The sequence below is a fragment of the Misgurnus anguillicaudatus genome, chromosome 7 (assembly GCF_027580225.2).
Source record: "Misgurnus anguillicaudatus chromosome 7, ASM2758022v2, whole genome shotgun sequence".
NCBI lineage: Eukaryota > Metazoa > Chordata > Actinopteri > Cypriniformes > Cobitidae > Misgurnus > Misgurnus anguillicaudatus.
The window spans coordinates 36,193,725-36,213,922 of NC_073343.2; the positions used below are offsets into that span (position 1 = coordinate 36,193,725).

The 20,198-nt window shown below is 41.8% G+C and overlaps 4 protein-coding genes across 6 annotated transcripts; 2 read left to right on the plus strand and 2 right to left on the minus strand.

Moving 5' to 3' along the window:
* The first annotated feature begins 495 nt into the window (after positions 1 to 495).
* Positions 496 to 8,405, plus strand: begain (brain-enriched guanylate kinase-associated). Its single transcript, XM_055172535.2, has 6 exons — positions 496 to 2,406; positions 3,439 to 3,470; positions 4,862 to 5,023; positions 5,239 to 5,305; positions 5,707 to 5,814; positions 7,057 to 8,405. The coding sequence occupies exons 1-6, from the start codon at positions 1,216 to 1,218 to the stop codon at positions 8,143 to 8,145; spliced, it is 2,649 nt and encodes an 882-aa protein (XP_055028510.2). The 5' UTR covers positions 496 to 1,215; the 3' UTR covers positions 8,146 to 8,405.
* Positions 5,088 to 13,166, minus strand: wdr25 (WD repeat domain 25). Of its 3 annotated transcripts, none has more exons than XM_073869836.1 (6): positions 12,240 to 13,166; positions 10,822 to 10,969; positions 10,005 to 10,135; positions 9,575 to 9,745; positions 9,117 to 9,257; positions 5,088 to 5,296 (listed from the first exon to the last, which is right to left on the minus strand). In XM_073869836.1, exons 1-6 carry the CDS (start codon positions 12,768 to 12,770, stop codon positions 5,282 to 5,284), a joined length of 1,137 nt encoding a protein of 378 aa, XP_073725937.1. In that variant the 5' UTR covers positions 12,771 to 13,166; the 3' UTR covers positions 5,088 to 5,281. The 3 variants fall into 3 exon arrangements, with proteins under 3 accessions (XP_073725937.1, XP_055027403.2, XP_055027404.1); XM_055171428.2 differs by lacking the exon at positions 5,088 to 5,296 and adding an exon at positions 8,458 to 8,836; XM_055171429.2 differs by lacking the exons at positions 5,088 to 5,296; positions 12,240 to 13,166 and adding exons at positions 8,477 to 8,836; positions 11,168 to 11,232.
* Positions 13,167 to 13,314: 148 nt separating this feature from the next.
* wars1 (tryptophanyl-tRNA synthetase 1) lies at positions 13,315 to 16,499 on the plus strand. Its single transcript, XM_055171427.2, has 11 exons — positions 13,315 to 13,475; positions 13,684 to 13,779; positions 13,904 to 14,111; positions 14,205 to 14,313; positions 14,395 to 14,514; positions 14,603 to 14,785; positions 15,183 to 15,283; positions 15,369 to 15,481; positions 15,590 to 15,763; positions 15,852 to 15,992; positions 16,078 to 16,499. The coding sequence occupies exons 2-11, from the start codon at positions 13,690 to 13,692 to the stop codon at positions 16,234 to 16,236; spliced, it is 1,398 nt and encodes a 465-aa protein (XP_055027402.1). The 5' UTR covers positions 13,315 to 13,475; positions 13,684 to 13,689; the 3' UTR covers positions 16,237 to 16,499.
* On the minus strand, positions 16,420 to 20,198 carry slc25a47b (solute carrier family 25 member 47b). Its single transcript, XM_055171430.2, has 6 exons — positions 20,007 to 20,198; positions 19,558 to 19,601; positions 19,419 to 19,490; positions 19,161 to 19,343; positions 18,793 to 19,054; positions 16,420 to 17,250 (listed from the first exon to the last, which is right to left on the minus strand). The coding sequence occupies exons 1-6, from the start codon at positions 20,041 to 20,043 to the stop codon at positions 16,973 to 16,975; spliced, it is 876 nt and encodes a 291-aa protein (XP_055027405.1). The 5' UTR covers positions 20,044 to 20,198; the 3' UTR covers positions 16,420 to 16,972.

Consider the following 20,198-nt stretch of genomic DNA (forward strand, 5'->3'; position numbering starts at 1 on the left):
GATCAAAGCCATGAGCATTTGCTAATGTAATACTGTAGCCACAAAAACACCTTTACTTTCCACTGAGATACAGAGTTCTTGAGATGGCTACTCTTGAGAACAGTTATATGATTTTACACATAAAGCTGATATAAAAACTACAAACAATTTATTATGCTTTTTTATGCTTTTCATTACTTGCTTTAACACTATTATAACATGTAAACAAAGCTTTTATTTTTTAGAAAAAAGCATCTAGAGCAGGGGATAGCTCTGGAGCAGACACTGGAGCGGACACTGGAGCGGACACTGGAGCGGACATTAGAGTGGATACGGAGCAGACACTGAGGTGGACACAGGAGCAGACACTGAGGTGGACACAGGAGCAGACACAGGAGCGGACACTGGAGCGGACACCGGAGCTGACACTGAGGTGGACACAGGAGCAGACACTGAGGTGGACACAGGAGCAGACACTGGAGCGGACACTGGAGCGGACACCGGAGCAGACACTGGAGCAGACTCACAGACAGAAGCAGCCACCTCTGGAGTAAAAGCAAAACAGTGTGCAGTTATGCCACAAAAAAATAGCAGAGGCGGACACAGGCAGTGCAGACAACAGTGGCACTTTTAGTCATTCTAGTTGGGCTATGAATAGTCATTGGGATGTTTAAACTGGATTGAGTTCAATTCAGTATTAAAATTCAAGTGTGAAATGAAGCAAGTAGTTTGAAGTTTTTAGTAGCTCATGCTTTAGTCTGCAGACATATGGAGAGATAAATGAGAAGATCATCAACAAACAACAGAGAATCACAGAGAAACTCCATTATATTCCCCAATTAAGAATCGATTTATGGAATTCAAGTTCTGCCCCACTGCTAACATCCTGTCCATCACATGGGATCCGTGATCAATATCTAAAGAGCAACTGACCTGGAAAGCTAACCAGAATTACTGTTAACCGACTTTATCAGTACAGATAGATATGGAGGGAAGACTGCACCGTATTATTTTACCAGTAAGAAAGAAAAGCTCATGTTCTCACCTTCAGCTTGTGCGTTCATTCAGAAAATAGGCCTGTGAATCCATGTGGCTTGAACGTATCTGTCCAGGCAGAGCAAAGAGACAATTTGAAAAAGTGTGTCACCTACAGTTCATCATGGATGCATGTAGGGTGACTGTGAGAGGGAGGATGAGGGCGTGAAAACTGTTCAAATCTGGTCCACACAGTTCATCATGGTCCAGTTTTCCATACACACAAACTACAACGACGTGACGTCCGAAGGAAGAATGCCGAACGGCTCCTCAAAAGCAACAGGCATTACAGTCAACAGGACGTTGGTTTCCTACCCAAGGATGCAGCCAAAGCCAAAGACAACATCCAGCAGGCAGGAACGCGGGTCCAGTTCATCAACGAACTCGTGTCCGGTTTTCTCGGGACGCCAAAGCAACAAAGACCCGTCGCCACGCTGCCCACCGAGCCTTATCTCACCCACCCTACGTGAATATTGTTCCATGTCCAGCCTTAAGGGCTCACCGGCCAGTCTGAAAGGCTCGGCCTTTCACAGCTCAAACCTCAGTCTGCAAACTTGCAGCCCCAGCACCAGTCTGAGGAACTCCAGCCAGCGCAGCTCAAGCGAGGATGACAGCTGGGACACCAACAGCTGGAGCTCTGGGGCCACCTGTCTGCTACGCAGTACCATCAAGCATCACAACGAGGACGTTTTTAGAGCACGTCAACCAGAGGGGACGAGCGACTCTGAGACCGGCTGCCGGAACTCCGACAGCCACAAAGGGAATGCGGTTGGATCGGAGAGCCGCGAGGGACCGGAGAAGGTCGCCGTGGGCCGTAGAGATTCCGAACGCAGCCTGACCTCAAGTCAGGGTACGTCCGGTGCTTCGACGATATCAGCAGAGTTAGAGGAGAAGATCGAAGCAAAGCTCAGGTTTTCTCAATTCCTTGATGAAGTAACTTGCAGAGTTCTGGACCCTGAATGTCTGCAAGCCTTTGGTGTGGTGCGTGAAAGGGAGGTTTGTCCACAAACATTGTTAACTTCAGTCTCCAATACACACCTCGGTATGGATAATCCTTGGTTAAGTTCTGCTAGGGATTCCTGGGCCAGGTATATGCCAAGCTGCAAGATTCTGGACAGCAGTGAGACCCTGAGAGACAAACAAGAGAAGATACCCTGCAGGGAAATCTCATCCAGAGCCTATCTAGAGACTGACATAGATCAAGTGAGAAGGGAACATGAAATAAGCTCTGAACTTACAAAAGAAATGGAGAAGCGAACGTTACAGCTGAAGGCTGAGTCTTCTCGTGAGGTACTCGACAGCAAGAGAAGCCCGATTTCAAACCGCTCGGATTGTGCACCCAGACCACCTCACCGCTCTACTTCATTGCCGAGACCTCTGAGCAACAACCTGGTGAGTATTCGGTTACAGGTTAACTCGTGACAAACACATGTTATTTTAATGTTCAGTGCTTTAAAGAGAAGGTTTATGACTGCACTGCAGAGTGACTTCATTAAAACAAAGAACTAAAAAAACACTGCTTGAAAACATCTTTCAGGTATATGCAGACTCATTAGGGGTGAAAAAGACCCAAAGATGTGAGTTAGGTTATATAGAGATGAATATGAATAAATAACCAAGATAGTTAGATAGATTTGATGATTACATGTCAAAAGCATTTTCCTACATTTCAATAAGAATAATAGAGCTGTTTAACATTCCTGTGGTCAAAACAACAAAAATGACACAATTAGCAGATAAGTTTGCTGTCATGTCCATAAACAACCGCACTGTGTGTTTGAAGAGATGTCACTGTATTGTTGACTGTATGTAATACTATGAACAATATGAAACAAAATCAGTTTTAAACAAAATAAATAAAGTTCTGGTTTCCTCACTCCTCCATCCTCTCAGAGGCCAATCGAGTTCCTCCATCTTGTAGGAGATCTCAATTCGTTATTTGCACCATGAGGAGGTGAGGATCGAGGAGTGAGGCTTCCTGAGAGTCATGAGCAAGTGAGGATACAAATGTTTTTATTGACTAAACCTGACGCAAGAATAAATTCTACTCCTTTGACATCTTTACTGCAACACGCATACATGCTGTTTATTTATTTATGAAGTTAGTGTAAATGTAGATTCATTTCAGGCAGTATATTTAATGTTGATTTGTAGACACATTTCATACTTATTTTAGGGAAATTTAAGAATGTCTTTCATTTTAATGTAACGGGGCTACGAACTTTAAGGAAAATGTCACGGAAAGGAAACGAGGAAAGTAATCGAGGATGCACAAATAAAAATAAGAAACACTCTCTGAAACTTAATTGGAAAAATCAGGATTTGAAAATCTGTTTCTCTTGGTGCAGTTTTAATCATTTGGCAGATCTTTTAATCAGAGAATCTAAATCATTCAAATAATCTTGAGTTTTTTTGTTTCTTCAGGCTGCAGATGTTGAAGATGTTTGTGGCAAAAGGTAAACAACTTCCTCAGCTCCTGCATGCACTAATGTTGGGTTTGTGTCTAATAGTTTCTTTGTGTTGATTTGATTATAAAATTATATTAAAATGAACTCATTGTAGAATCTGACAGGTAATTAATCAGCGCTATAACTTGCACATTACACGCTTGTGTTTAACTGATAAGTTCATTAGAATATCCTCAGCCTTCGCATACTCACACAGAAACAGCTTATAAACCATGAGAACAACACATACACATGATGATTGACCGGGTTATTAGACATCTGACAGATTCAGTGCTTTCAGTGTTTATCAGGTGGTCTGTCAGAGGACACTGTGTTCATTTAGAATCAACTTAAAAACTTAAATGCTCAGATGAATTTAGATATCATAATACATATTTAATGACACAATGATTAATGGTTGTGCCAAACTTCTTACATTTGGGAATAATGGAGGCCGCTGTGCTCTTGGGTGCAGCATTAAATCTCCAGATTTGTAACAGTCGCGTCTCTAAGCTCTGCATCTCATTTCACCTCATGCCTTGGATTTTGCTCTGATATGTATTGTATGTGATTTTTTTCCAAATCATCTTCAATCAATTTAATTTAGCACAGGTGGAGGTGAACAGGTAGAAACATCTTTGAGAAAAATGGGAGGCACCTAAGCTAAATTGCAACTGTTGTTGAATACTTATTGAAATGTTATATTACTTAACATACCAATTGAATGATATTTTGGGGGGATTGTGTGTGTCAGATGATTGCTGTGGTCTCCTGCTGTCACAGATGAGTTTCATACAGCAGGACGTCTGTGTCTGATTCATGCATTTGAATAGAAAGTTGAAGATGAAGATTGTTGTTACTGTGCTGCTACCGCATTGATGATTTGACTTGATAAGAAAAAAGTACTCTCAATAAAAACACACATATTTGACCTGCTAACTACAACAGCTTGCGCAAAGATTTATGAAATGTGGTATTATTTGGTGCAAGAATGAATCGTAACATTTTTACATTGAAATTTTCATTAACATGACATTTTGTTTTAGTCTTAATTGATGTAATTTGATTAATAATTTCCAGAATCAGTTGTTATTTCTTTAGAGGATTCAATATGAGACGTTTCAAGTGACAGATTCAATATTGATCATTTCTATCAGGACTCATCATCACACACGTCATGTAAATGTCATCTCTAATCTAATCTGACCCAAACAGATGTTTTAATAATGGATCAGATCAATAACTGAGATCAATGACAATCTCTGTTTGTCTCACTCTCAACCCGCTTAAAGATTTCATCTTAACTCTTAGTTTAATTCAACTTTAGTCTTTAATATTTTTAAATGTCTTTGGTTGTATAGGACACAGTGATTGTAATGAAGGTTTGTCTGTCTGCGCAGTTCTCCACAGGAGCAGACAGACGACCTGCGCAGATGTCTGAACTACACCACACATAAACTACACCTGCTGGAGAATGAGTTTGACTCGACCCGTCAGTATCTGGAGACTGAACTAAGACGAGCTCAACGGGAATTAAAGAAATCCACAGAGAAACTTCACAGGTCAGAATCATTCAATCACATCAACAGATGATTACATGAAATGAAGTACACAGATCAGTCAAAATCAGCTTATTCTTTATTTCATCATTGGTTTTATAGAGACATTTTCCTCTGCAATAGCCATATTCACATATTGAGCCATTTGGTATTTTAATAGGACACATTCATTAATATAGATCAAATCTTCATCATCATCATCATTGTGTTTCTTGCAGGATTCACAGCGGTTACACAGCTGTGCAGAGAATAAACCAAGAGTTACAGGACAAAATCCTGCGAATGGTACAAAAAAACACAAACACAGACAGTATCACCTTCATTTTCTATATTCTTAACAATATTGTTTAGAATTATTCATTTTCTTACACTTACTTTATTTTTTACACTTCTGCACTGAATGAGATTCAGATAAAGACACAAACACAAACACAAGTGATTTAGCATTAATATTATCATAGATATGAGTCAGTAGTAATGGAAGCAAAGGATGAATTTTCTCAGATGAACTAGTAGGACTTTTGGTAAAGACGCCTTCATACAGCTACTGTAGTGTGTTTCTGTGACGTGATGCTGTCTGATCATTCACTTTCAGTTGTGTTGTAATATTACCGGCAGTTACAGTTCATCTGTAATGAATCAGTAATGTGACTTTAATTCATTCAGGTTCCTTCTTTCTGATACAGACCAAACTCCACGAAGAAGAAATCAGATCTTTGAGTCGAGAGATCCTCGTACTGAATAACCAACTGATAGACGCCAAGATCACAGTACAAAAACTACAAGAGGAGAATGTATGTATAATAATTAAAATTAGTTTAGTGTTTTGTACATCAGACGATATGTTGGATCTGTCACTGTGGTGTCACATTCACACTTAGTTTTCATTGAAGTGTTTTACTGAGCGTCAGATCTCTGCTGGCAAGTAGCACTTCAGTTCAGAGACATTGAGAACAAACTGAATATGAAGTATCACCATGTTACTCTAGAAAGTGCTGGTTTGTTTTAACACAGAGTTGGGAAAGTATTTCACTGAACACACTGCTGAGTTTTTGTTACTCATTTTTAACCCAGCGGGGGTGTTCTGTCCAATAGTGACCCCGTCTTTGGTTAAAACATCCCAGCATGTTTAGGTTCTGCATCTTCTATCAGTCTAGTTTCCATAAGGATTTCCCTTTAAGTTCACTAGATAGTGTCCACTAAGCAAGAGATACTTCTCTGTCAGAGACTGTATTGTCATTGCTTATAAAACACGACGTCTCAAACCTGATCTGTCTTTAAAAAAACACTACAATGAGACCACAGCAGAATACATGAACACTGTGAAAGATACAAAACTGAGACCAACACACAATCACAATGTGTGTGTGTGTGTGTGTGTGTGTGTGTTTGTGTCTCATCAGGATTTGTATAAAATTTGTAAGTTGTAAGTTGACAGCTCAGTTGCTGCAGTCTTCTCACAAGCTGTCTGAGGTACAACGCACGCACGCACGCACGCACACGCCGCACACACGCCGCACACACACCGCACACACGCCGCACACACGCACACGCACACACGCCGCACACACGCACACGCACACGCCGCACACACGCCGCACACACACACACACACGCCGCACACACACACACACACACACACACACACACACACACACACACACACACACACACACACACACACACACACACACACACACACACACACACACACACACACACACACACACACACACACACACACATACACAGCTGCTTTCTCTGTTTGCTGGAGGGTTAAAGACACTTTAATATGAATCTGTGAAGATGTTTTCATTGGTTGAGTTTGATGCAAGAAATCTTGTGAAGTTGTTCAGTTTATGTTGCAGAAGAGAAGAACAGAAACATATTCAAATGTTAAACCTTATTCATGTAGCAGAAAGATCTGATGTTTACTTCCAACAATGGACGTCGCCACACCCATCTGACATTAAACCCCAAAATCATTGATGTGATTCCTTCATTTCATTTTTCATTTGTCTTATGTTGTTTCACAGCTTCCTGCTGATTTTCAGGGGCGTGTGGAGAAACATGATCACGGGAGGAATGTGGCTCCATGTTACTCTCGCTCAGATTCCATCATTGGGAAAGCGGCGGAGAAACCGGAGGCAGAGAGAAGCTGTCCGCTCACTCGTTCATTCAGCCCACAAGGCCAAGACACAGAGTTTCTGTGGGACAAACGACAGCAGCGTAAATCATGTGACCTGTACCGCAGTGACACAGCGCTGTACTGCCGCAGTGACCGCTGGCCTGAGCGCAGACAGAGCGTTGACCTCCAGAACTGTGTGGATGGCAACACAGAGGACGAGACTTTACATCTGAGCTTCTGTCCTTTCCGTGGGTTCATGGTCGAATCTCTTCCGGTCACCGGCTCGTATTCCAGCTTCAGTGCGGCTTCAGAGGAGGAGGCTCGCCTGACGTCATGTCAGCGTCTCTGGCCTGAGAGAGATTACGAGTGTGAAAACACTTTCTCGTATGAAAAGGACAGTCCAGGTTTTCCACAGTCAGAAGGTTTCCATCACGTCAGTTTACCAGCGTCCTGCTACGGGGCGTCATATCGTCTCCCTGAGGATGAAGCGACCGCCCGCCGGAGGCAGATGAGCGTGGAGGACGTGAAGACCTTCTCGCTTCCCAGCTCTGGACCCCTCAGCCGTTCAGAACAGCATTACGTGACGGCTCCCACCAAACTCAAACTGGGTTCCTTCTACAGGAGCATCCAGGACAAAGATGATGTCTTTCACACACGTGTGCTGAATTCCCATATCTCTGCGTCAACAACTTCTAGTCCTGTGCTAAACCCAAAGACGAGTTCAAATGTGTTTCGGGCTGAGACGAGAGCGGCCTTTCGAAACTTTGAAGAGAAGCAGCAGCAGACAGAAGATCATTTAAAGCAAAATGACGTCAACGAAAGTTCATCCGAGTCACTAAACCAAAGTCTGGAAGCTTCTATGATCCAAATCTACAAGAAAGATGTTGGGATTCATCCGGGAGCTCAGAAAAACACTCATCAGAAATCTGTCAACACAGGACTGAGCAGAAAAGACAGTTTGACTAAAGCACAGCTGTACGGGACGCTGCTAAACTAACTACTGTCAGAAGTAATGATATCTGCTAACGTCTGTGAAGTGATGCTGCGTGATTTTCAGATGCCCTCCTCCAAAACCTCTTTGAAACAAAGGAATTTGTCTGTATAACGCTCCAAACTATCATGTCGTGTTGCTTTGTGATGATTGCCATTATGTAGACCTGTAATAACATCAGGACTGAATGGTTGATCTGAACTTACTGAAGTTACTGTTTGTTTAAAGCTTTCATTTCTTTACTAAATAAAAACATTATAGCCTCAGTTTGATATTACTCTCAATTCTCTGCGACTTTATGTTCATCGACATCAAACACCAAAAAAAAAAAAAAACGTTGAAATGTTTTGTGTGTTGCATGATGATTTTATGACCACATTGCGAATAAATGCTGAGAAATTCAACAGTGAAACTCATTTCTTCAATAAAGAGTCAGATATGGAGAGGCTCTGAACATTTAGTGGCCACATCTGAATTATTTCCATATTTTAATTTCTCCTTCCCAATCACACGTGGCCATCGCGCCAGGTAACACAGGATGCAGAGCTGCGCAGACGCAGGCGTGATCGTGAGCCTGCAGCGTCTTCAGGGTCCGTGAGCTTTGAAAGTCATAGAAGTGCACAGAACCTGTTGAACTCCCCGACACGAGTACACTTCCATCTGTAGAGAACCCACAATGCACTGCAAAACCCTCCACCTACAAACACCACCCACAAAAAAACAACCCATCACTGCACATATACTCTAGACTTGATCTCAATCTTCAGTTAGTTTACTAATGTTTCAGAATAATGGCAAATATTATGTTGGTATCATTACTATTACGAGTTTATCTGACAACATTGTTAAATATATTTATTAACGTTTTAATGTGTTGTTCATTTCACAAACGGTCACTGGAGTGAGGTCAGATACGGCAGATATGGATTCATGTTGGGCAGAGAGATTCGATTGAGTGCCTGGGGGCAAACACTGACCTTGTGTCCTTCATATCGACGTCTCTTATTGGTTCTGTACGGCCGTTGCGCCGAAAACAGAGCGATGTAGCTTCCGTTGGTCTGAGCCACAAAACTTTTCTCCAGCGGATGGGACGTCAGACACGGGCAGGTGTAGCGCTCCTGGTCCACACATAAACAACATCTGTTTCAAACCATGTATTGGGGCGGTTTCCCGGACAGGGATTAGCTTAAGCCAGGACTAGGCCTTAGTTTAATTAGGAAATATAACTAGTTTGAACAAACATGCCTTACTAAAAACATTACCTGTTTGCATTTTGAGGCAAAATAAAGGGCCCTGATGTATTTTAAGATATGTCAGGGTAAGTTGTTTTCAGTTTGGACAGCTCTTAAAAATGTTTTAGTCTAGGACTAGTCTAATCCCTGTCCGAGAAACCGCCCCTTAGTGATTTAAAATAAGAATGTGATTTCATACGTACGTGGAATATCTGGTTGGACAGTTTAGCGGTGGTGTCGAAGTCCCAAGCGACCAGCGTGAGCTCTGCCGAGTCTCGACTCACTGCGTCTGTGCTCGTCACAAACTCTTTACCGTCACCCAGAAACAAAATGTCCAACGTCTGCTGAATACCGGCCTTATAAACCCGCAGCACCTGCGAGACACGGACGTGTTAGGAGATCTTTAGTCTGACAACAAACATGATTGTCTGCGCAGGTCAACTGATACACCCATGAAGAGTTAATCAATAACACTGAAGTGTAAGAGATGATAGATTATAAACCTCATGAAAATAATCACCAAAGAGAGATACGAGAGACTCGAGCACAAATCTACTGTCATAAAATACAAACATCTGAATACTGTCACTGACCAATCACAATCGAGTATTCCAGAGCACAAATCCCACTGACCTTACAGGAGCGAACATCCCAGGCTTTGACCTCTGAACTGAAGCCACCACAGAGAAACACATCAGGGTCACAGGGTCGAGGGGCGACACAGCCCACCTTAAACTCATTCTCCACTTTTACAACAGTTTTACCTGCGAAATAATCCATCAGGACAGACAGATCATGTGATAAAACTCAAAAACACACACTCCAAAACAACAACAAAGCAATCAAATCTGTGACTGTACAATCATTGATCAATCATTCAGTCATGTCAAAGGTTTCACATTAAATCTGTGATGCTGTCCTGTCTGTGAGGACAAACCTAAACAAAACACTTTCAAATCAAGATAATAAACATCCATTGACTCAACGTCATCCTGTTTACAACTACTTACCATCATCACAACAAATCATTCATGTGATATTACACTCACTTCATATAAAGCATGTTATTAACAGGGGTTTACATACTATATGATCACGTGACACAAGATTTGATTTAAATCTGCTGTTAGTGGAGAGAATGAGAAATCATCATCTGTATTAATAATGAGCTGAGTCTCACACATTTAACCCTTTTTTCCGTCTGTTTGTAGCAGACATCAAACAGAAGATGAGAAAATCATAATTATGAGCTGTTTAAAAACCAATAAGTTAATATGTGACGGGAGGAAAGATGACTTTGGAGACAGAAACATTGACGGTCAGGATCTCGTCATCATAAACTCTTTTACACACATGACATCTCTTATGTTATTTAAATACAAACCCAAGTTCAGTGTTTAACCTCTTCAGCAAACACAGATCATACACATGAATATTTCAGATGACCCACCCGTCTCTACATCTGTGAGCGCGACGGTGCCGTCGAACGACCCCGAGAGGATTCGCCGGCCACACGGCAGCCAGCAGGCGTCACGGATGGCACCGCGCTGATGGGAATAAGTTTGTAAGCACATCCCGCTGTCAACGCCATCCCACAACTGAAAAACACAAAGATTCACAGTGACAACAAGTTAACAGTACAGAGAAAGAACACAATAAAACATCATGAGAGTAATAATCAATAAGAACACTTTCAGAGCATCGACTAAAATACTGCTGTTTACTACCCAACAACTCTTTTTAAATCAAAGAAAATTGTCAGGATTCAACTCGACCAGCATCTAAACAACACAAACCCTCAGCCACCAGCAGAGACTCAATGAGAAAAAACCTCCATCACATACAGCTTTGGATTTCATTACTACGCACACACACACACACACACACACACACACACACACACACACACACACACACACACACGCACGCTGTGAGCTCAATACATGAAGACTATTTTTATTGACATGTCATAATACACTGAATAGTAGAGATGAATGTGATTCTGGATTGTTGGTGAATAGTCACTCTGTTCAAACAAGACTTTAACATTAGTGAGAGGTGGCAGAGTAATGATTTGGACTATTGGGAAGTAAGATGGTGGGTCCCTTTAGGGTCCCTGAGGGGGTCAAGAGGACATCTAGAACATATTAAGAGTCTGTGGAGCATCGTGAGATGGACTGAACTGTAATACGAAACATCAACTTTGGGATGCAATACTAGCGTCTTTAAGTGAAATAAAAACAAAAACTATACATAGACGTACAAGTTTAATGAATGGGAGAGTTAAAGTCATGTCAAAGATATGCTCAGATATTATTATGGAACTTGTACTTTATTTGATTTACATTGTGTTTGTTTTTTGTTCTGTTCATGCAGCACATTTGACAGATATCTGTCTTTGAATTATTATAAACCACTGAATTAAAGTGCATTCCGCATTATCATCTAGAACATCAAAGAATTAAAAGTATCTTTTTAATTTCATTTAAATATAATATGTCATCCACACTGTCATATAACTGTTGAGGGTAAAGTCAAATTTGTAAACTTACTGACTATATTGAAAAATTAAACAAAAATAGCATGTGCATAATAATTTGGCATGCATGTAAAACATGATGTTATTTATTTCTTGGTGTTTATATTTCTTCTTTCTTCAAACTGTGTTATTGACTGAAATGAACTCAAGTTAAATTCCCTTTCATGGTGCTGTGGGTAGTTACATTGCTAGTTACTGGGGTCTTCTGGCCGGTTGCCATGACATCGCAGTGTGGTTGCTAAAGTGTTACATGGTGTGTTGCTAGGGTACTTTTATTGCAGAGTGGTTGCTAGATTTAGTGGACTCTGTGCCGGTGTGGTGAGTTGTACCTTGTATGTTTTGTCCATAGATGCTGAGAGCAGCAGGTGGCTGCGATGATCCACTGGACACCACTGCAGGGTGTTCACTGGACCCTGATGGGCCTGAACCCGATAGTGAACCCGTCTGGGCAGCTCTGGACCTGCGTGCTTTCTGCCCAGAAACGGACGGATTGTCTCTGACATCTCAAACAGCAGGGGTGAGCCGACATTGGGTGGTTCCTCTGTTTGGACCGGAGCTGCTGGGGACACACGCTGTCTTTTTGAAACATACGGCCTCACTGCAGCCGAGTTCAGCTGAGCTCTCTTCATACCCAACCAATCAGATCTTGAGCTTTGAGTTGCTGAGACACATGACTGTGATGATGAAGAGTTCAGTGATGATGAAGAGTTTAGTGATGATGAAGAGTTCATGTTAAAGAGATGGTCTTCAGTATGCTGGTCTTTATACAGGTCCAGATGAGGCACAACTTCATGAGGTGCAGTCCTGCTGTCTTCATCTGACTCACTGTCTGAATCTTCATAATCCACAAGTGAAGCCATGACACCAACTTTTAAATAAGTGAATTCATCTGGTGCTCTGTCAGTGCATCAGTTTCATGTAAGATCTTGCCACCTGCTGGACATCTAATAATGTGTTTCCATGACACCACTCACAGTCCAGAAGCAGATGGTTAAAATGAACATCTTGATGTAACACAAAAATCTTATTAAACCTCAAACAGCGAATGATGTTTCATTAGAAGTAAATACCGATCCGTCAAATTCATATCATATTATAACCACATTTTTAGATAATGTTATTATATTACTACAGTATTGTTTATAGTAGCCTAATTGACAATTTATAACAAGTGAGAAGTTGTTTCATGAGAATATTTGCATCACGCAGACGAATTTCATTGGAAATATCAGGCGGAACGTCCCGGAAGTGCCAATGTGAACTGAACTCCCGTACAAAATAAGAGTCTTGTTTTAACGATACTTTAAAAAAATAAAAAGGACAACCGCTGTTTTTGACCCCTCGTATTTATTAAAGTTATGCAAGAATACAAAATGTTATATAAAACGGAGAAATACAACTGACATGTTTTCTAAATTAATATGTAACGCAAATGAAATGTTGACGTAAGTAATAGGAACTGTTGTGTGTAGCGGGAATGTTCCTGTCGATCGAGTTACAGTGAAACACAGCCGGAGTGAATCTGATGTAAGCTGAATGAAGTGTGAAGCACATCATCAAACACGGTACAGATCTTTTATTATTATGATTATTTAACACCGATTAAACACTTGTAAACATGACGCGCGTGTGAGCATGACAGGTCACGAGACTGATGACTGCTTGACATGTTTTTAGTAGAACACATGGCGCTTGTCACAGCTGTTTCTCTCATTTCATCTTTATGTTCTAGAATGAATGAATGCCATAATCTTTTATCATTTTGTGTTACAGGTGAAGATGTCCGATTTAAATCCGATGGATCTGTACGATCATCTGACAGTTCAGGGAGAAACGGTCCGAACTCTTAAAGCTCAGAAAGCCGCAAAGGTCCGACATCATACACGAATATCATCTGATATGTGTGTTCATCATAATCATAATGTGTTAATAGCGTGAAGAAGAGTTTGTGTTCGTTCTGGTTAATGCTGTGCTGTTGTTTTCTGGACTCCAGGATGAGGTCGATGCTGCTGTGCAGTTGTTATTGAAGATGAAAGTTGACTTCAAGCGCGTCACCGGTCAGGACTATAAAGCTGGATGTCCACCAGTGGACTGTGTTGTTTCCAATGATCATGAAGAAGCTGTGGATGGAGATGATCAGGTTGACCCGTGGAACGTCTCTACGTCCAGCGCTAAAGGCGTGGACTATGATAAACTCATTGGTAGGTTATTAATAGGATGTGTTTGAGACTGTATTGTTAGCGTTGCTTTATTCATGAGATCATCATCATCATCGTTGTTGTTGTTATCTTCAGTGCGGTTTGGCAGCAGTAAGATTGATCAGGAATTAGTGGACAGAATCGCTCGGGTTACCGGGAAGCCACCACATCGTTTTCTCCGTAGAGGAATCTTCTTCTCTCACAGGTCTGATCTCCAGCACTGAGGGATAAATGACAGTCGTTCACTGCAGATGAATGTAATCTCCTGATGTGTTTTATACTGCAGGGATATGCATCAGATCCTAGATGCGTACGAGAAACAGAAATCCTTTTACCTTTACACGGGCAGAGGACCGTCTTCGGAGGCCATGCACGTGGGCCATCTGATCCCCTTCATCTTCACGAAGTGAGAGTCTTTATCATTCACAGCACAAGACGCTAACGTTAACCCGCATTTGTAGGATACAGCCGTGATTTCTGTCACTGTGTTATAGATGGCTTCAGGACGTATTCGATGTTCCTCTGGTCATTCAGATGACCGATGATGAGAAATACCTGTGGAAAGATCTCTCGCAGGAAGACTGTTATCGATACGCAGTGGAGAACGCTAAAGACATCATCGCTTGTGGTTTTGATGTCAACAAGACCTTCATATTCTCTGATCTGGACTACATGGGGTAAAACAGCTGCATTTAAATCTTGTTCAGATTGAGTCTTTCAGTTCAGCAAGCGCTATAATACAGAAGACTCACAGGATTTGCATGCGTTTATCTTCTTATGATCATAATAAGAGTTCAAATGATGAAAGTCATGGCGGCTGCGTCTCGGGCAATCCGAGTATGAAAGTGTGCTGGTGGAGAGATGTACAAATAACCCTGAGGACCACCTTACATTTTTATTCTCGTTTTGTGATGGGGAAGTAAAGTCAATTGAATTTGTTTCAATGTGCAATATTTTATTTAGTTAGTGTTATCACAATATTTGCCTCCAAAATAACCACACAGAGCTTTTATTTGAGTAGCTCATGCTGTACGACTGAGACATTTGATTCTGAATGTCTGTTTCTTCCAATAGATCGAGTCCATCATTTTACAGGAATGTGGTGAAGGTTCAGAAACACGTCACATTTAATCAAGTTAAAGGAATCTTTGGCTTCACAGACAGCGACTGTATCGGTAAGAGAAAGCAGTGGATTAAAGCAGGAGATCAGGGTTACGATGCTTTCCGAGGACATGAGATTAACGTCTGGTGTATTTGCAGGTAAAATCAGTTTTCCTGCGATTCAAGCTGCCCCATCTTTCAGTAGCTCGTTCCCTCAGATCTTCAGCGGCAGGACAGATGTTCAGTGTCTGATTCCATGTGCTATTGATCAGGTGAGATCAGACCTGTCTGTTAAAGCAATCTTTTACGATAATACTTGATCATGTTAAGTTTGTCATCAATTCGGCAACAGAAGAGGATTGATTTTGGTTGTTCCTCAGGATCCGTATTTCCGGATGACCCGGGACGTGGCACCAAGGATCGGTTACCTCAAACCTGCTTTGCTTCACTCCACGTTTTTCCCAGCGCTTCAAGGGGCTCAAACCAAGATGAGCGCCAGTGATCCAAACTCCACGATATTCCTCACCGACTCACCGAAACAAATCAAGAATAAGGTCGGTTCTGCTGTAAACATTTGCTCAAGGATCAGACGCGATTCTGTTCTGTCTAATATTGACACGAGGTTTTCATTTGGCATTTCAGATAAACAAGCACGCTTTCTCTGGTGGGAAGGACACCGTAGAGGAACACAGAAAGTTCGGTGGGAATCCAGATGTGGACGTCTCCTTCATGTATCTGACATTTTTCCTTGAAGACGATGAGCAGCTGGAGAAAATCAGACAGGTAAGAGATCAGATATCAGAGCACACTGATGTATTTATACTGTTAAAAATTCAAACGTTGAGACCGTTGAAATGTTCTCGTTTAGGAATACAGCAGCGGAGATCTTCTTACCGGTGAGCTGAAGAAACTTCTCATCGAGACCCTTCAGCCAATGATCGCCGCCCACCAGGAGAAACGCAAACATGTGACCGATGATGTCATCAAACAGTTTATGAGCCCACGCAAGTTAGACTTTAACTACTGATCATCACAGACAGTCTGATCTTTACTGAACGACACAGGACGGATGAGATGTCCAAAACCACAGCAGATGAAGGAATACAGCAAATAATCATCGATTTCTGTTTGTCAAATAAACAACCCGTCCTGTATGATCACTGCATGATGGGACACAAGCCTCCCTGTTTTAAATAACAAATGTCTCATGTAATTATTACAGAACTGATGATTTATTTAACGCTGCTTGAATCTATGACATAAATAAATAAATGAACATCTGGCAGAAAATGTGTTCATCTTAGATATAAAACACGTCTCGAGTGATGTCAGCATGTGACATACATGAAAGTCTCATACAAATCCTTAAAGTTTACAAATGTGACATCACACCACGAATATCGTGAAGTTTTATCTCAACAACAGAGAATTGAGTGCATCATAAATAAACAGAGAAAATATGTACCAAAAAAACTTGACTTGAACTGAAACTGGTCAACGTTTGTGAATAATTGTATTTGGAAACTGCATCTGGAGGGGCACAGCAAAACTCTTTATAATACAATACATAGAAAATAGAAAGAATAAATAAATAAAGAAAAAGTGTTTGTTAGATTCTACAGGTTGTTATAAAAATACATAAAATGTTTCCAGTAAAAGATGCTCAACTCTGAAGGCCACAGTTTGATCGTCATGTCCAAGATTTTCTTCAGTGAAGAATAAATGATCTTGAGCAAAGTGAATCTCCGATTATGATTTTTAATCTACAACAATGTTGACTGAATTCGAAGAACCAGCTCATACGTGGCAAAGACGGTCATGTTGACGGGAAAGGCCCGTATGCAGTTAACAGCCAAACCCTTGAACAGAACCGCCGCACCTTCAGTCCTTACGCTGTCTGTTATACAGTGAACGAATCCTCTGTAGCGCCGTCTGTTCATACCGTCCACCTGCAGACGGGACTTGATGACGTCCATCGGCGTCCCTACGGCCCATCCGCACATGCCCGAGACTCCGCCAGCTAACAGAACCACCGGCCAATCTAAAACACCAGCAGATGATCAGATTTATTACACACTTCTGACACAAGTAAACATGTTTAACAAATAAAACCATTTCATTTAGATATGACACCACATGAAGCAGATTTCGAGCTATTTCTCTTCTGTGACAGGATGATAAACTATCACGAGTCTTCTAGTGTCAGGATCTGAACTCATGCCACGACTCTTCTGTTCTGTATTAAGAGCACATTGAGCTCAGAATTTATTTCGATGCTTTTTGGTAAGATGTGTTTTGTGTTTGAGTCTGGATTTCTCCACTATGAGATGGTTTCCGGACAAAAATTATCCTAAGCCAGGACTAGGCCTTAGTTTAATTAGGAAATATAACTAGTTTTAACAAACACGCTGTACTAAAAACATTACTTCTGTACATTTTTAGGCAAAACAACAGTTTTGAACAGAATTGTTCAGATTCCAGACTCCTGTGCGTTATGTTATTGTTTTAATCTTCAAGTCTAGTCAAAGATTGGTGCTTGCTTAAACTCATGCTCCGTCACAAGTCTTCAGTGTTTGGGTATTTTCACGTCACTTTATTAATCTTTGCTTTCTAATCCTCTTGTGTATTTTGTTTTCAGCTTGTCTTGGCTATTGTCTGTTGTTTTTGGCCAGCTTAAAGCGTAACTTAACCCCCGGTCAGAGCCCGACTCCACCCACCGGGAACATCCGAAAAATGCAAGAAAAATGGGCAGATCCCAACGGAGACAGAGGGGAAGAACCAAGCCCGCACCAAGTGTGGCCCTGTCCCAAATGGCACACTCCGGACTTGTGGTCCTCCTCAGAGTCCACACTTTGATGACATCACGTAGTCCAGACTTTAGGGACCCTTGATGCAAGTCCACGTAGGTGCACCGGAGTTGTATTTTGGGACAGACTCGAGCATCACACCGGAAATAGGTCGAGAAGTTGCCCGTCAGTGTGAACTCCTGCCTTCTGTTGCCTGATTGGTCTGATTGCCCTTTCGCAAGGACTTCTGGGTTGGCAAAGTGCGCAAAGCCTGCTGCAGTGCGGGCTTCGCTGAAGACCGCATCAAGGGGGCAAAGGAGTCGCTGATGAGCACACTTCATAGCGTAAAAATTACAGATGGGACACCCTACAGACTCGTAGACTAAGCGAGAACTCGCAATTTAAGGCCACAAGACCGAAAGTCCACATGAAGTGCGCCATTTGGGACAGGGCCTGTGTGGTGAGATCGTAACAAGGGCGTGGTAAGCTTGAACCTGCTTATTTTTTGGACCCAACATCCACCAGGAAAACTCAACTGCAGCAGCCACCGCTCAACCCGAAGAGGGCAGCACCCAGACGTTTTTACACCATATATTGTAGTATTGAAACACTTTATATCCAAATGTCCAAAAACTTACTAAAATCACTGAACAGCAGTAATAAACCATCATTCTTACAGATCAGTAACTAAAAAAAGTTGGATTAGGGTTTAGTTACTCTTTAAAGATTTTTTAAGGAAGTGCTGTCAATCCCGACAGATATAAACTCGGGTTTGAATGTTTTTTTCAGTGATGTACCTGCATGTTTGTTCCCTGCAGACAGTAAGTCACAGATGGTGTTGTAAGTGAGAAAGTAAGTGGCGAATGAAGGTCCGTCCCGCAGCGCTAAAGCCGTCGAGCCTCTGTAGAGTCCAGTCAGACCCTCGTCACGAGCGATGCTCAGCGCACAATGTAGTGGACCGCGATATTTTGGCCTTGAGTCTGGTCTAGCGCGGTAAAGCGTTTCGGTCTGACACTGAAGACGAACCTTCACGATGTCTGCGGGGGCCATCGCCGAAACCTGCACACAACAATCCACATTTAAAGCAACAGTTCACATGCACGTGGAATGACATGATGGGTGATGTGTTGTTTTTAAACTGTACAGGTCATGAAGTATGAAGTACCTGAGCAACTCCACCGGCGAACCCTGCCACAAATATATCCACCTTATGATGTGCGTCTGTTGTGCGTCTGTCACGCATGTTGTGTAAATGATGGAGCACGTTTCTGTACGTGCCGAACACGATAGAAGAGCTGATGGACACTGTGGTGACAGGCATGGACATCCCTCTGTAAAAACCTTTGATCTAAACACACGGCAGTGAGTTACTTTACTTTGACTGTTTATTATAAATGATGAAAGGTTGGTTTATTATACTCACTCCTTCAGTCCTCCACAGTCGTCTGACACAGTCCCAAACACCGCCATTGTGTTTCTGAGTCTGAATTCTCACCTACAACAATCCTCACTTTAGTTTAATACTTTGTTTAGCACTGTTATCATTATTATTATATTATTACCTTTACTGTGTCTAATGGATAGCCCACCGCCACACCAAAAGCTCCTGAAATCAAGACATAAAGGACGATGTTTATCTAATACACACACACAATGAACATAAATCAGATATATTATACATTATATTTGAATGTATGCTTTTGTCACGTATTTAAGCCATATATTTTAAGTACTATATGTGTTCTGTGGGAGGAACCACGAGCTTTTGCGCTGATGACGTATCTGAGTGACAGAAATAAATAAATGAATGAATCGCAGCCCGCATCATCACCGATGTTGTTAATGTTATTACAAACCGAAATGTGCAGTTAACACAGAAATAATAAACACCAACAAATAAACAAAGATCGTCGCTTGTATTATCCATATTGTACTCTCGCGTGCACCGACCTTGATCAGACCGAGACTTATGAGATCGGACGGCAAAACCCCGCCGACCCGGATATTTTACCTCCGACAGAACCGGCGATAAAATCTACGAGATGCATCACGATCAGATCCGATCAAACAGAACCGTCAGATCCGATCAGCTGATCTCCAGGCAGAATCATCCGTGACAAGAGAGAGAGAGAGACCGTCCGTGTGTGGTGCAGAATGTGGCCGTCTTTCAATGCCACTCACGTGTTTCAGGGTCACAATATCT

Coding starts and splice junctions, on each gene's coding strand:
- slc25a47b (XM_055171430.2), bottom strand. CDS start 20,043: ATGCATCTCGTAGATTTTATCGCCGGTTCTGTCGGAG. Junction 19,344..19,418: donor GACTGTGGAGGACTGAAGGA/GTGAGTATAATA, acceptor CCGTGTGTTTAG/ATCAAAGGTTTTTACAGAGG. Junction 17,251..18,792: donor TGCAGGGAACAAACATGCAG/GTACATCACTGA, acceptor CTGGTGTTTTAG/ATTGGCCGGTGGTTCTGTTA.
- wdr25 (XM_055171428.2), bottom strand. CDS start 12,770: ATGGCTTCACTTGTGGATTATGAAGATTCAGACAGTGAGTCAGATGAA. Junction 9,746..10,004: donor GGGATGTTCGCTCCTGTAAG/GTCAGTGGGATT, acceptor CGTGTCTCGCAG/GTGCTGCGGGTTTATAAGGC. Junction 8,837..9,116: donor GTCGATATGAAGGACACAAG/GTCAGTGTTTGC, acceptor TGGTGTTTGTAG/GTGGAGGGTTTTGCAGTGCA.
- begain (XM_055172535.2), top strand. CDS start 1,216: ATGGTCCAGTTTTCCATACACACAAACTACAACGACGTGACGTCCGAA. Junction 5,024..5,238: donor TCCACAGAGAAACTTCACAG/GTCAGAATCATT, acceptor TGTTTCTTGCAG/GATTCACAGCGGTTACACAG. Junction 5,815..7,056: donor AAAAACTACAAGAGGAGAAT/GTATGTATAATA, acceptor GTTGTTTCACAG/CTTCCTGCTGATTTTCAGGG.
- wars1 (XM_055171427.2), top strand. CDS start 13,690: ATGTCCGATTTAAATCCGATGGATCTGTACGATCATCTGACAGTTCAG. Junction 15,764..15,851: donor CGAAACAAATCAAGAATAAG/GTCGGTTCTGCT, acceptor TTGGCATTTCAG/ATAAACAAGCACGCTTTCTC. Junction 15,993..16,077: donor AGCTGGAGAAAATCAGACAG/GTAAGAGATCAG, acceptor GTTCTCGTTTAG/GAATACAGCAGCGGAGATCT.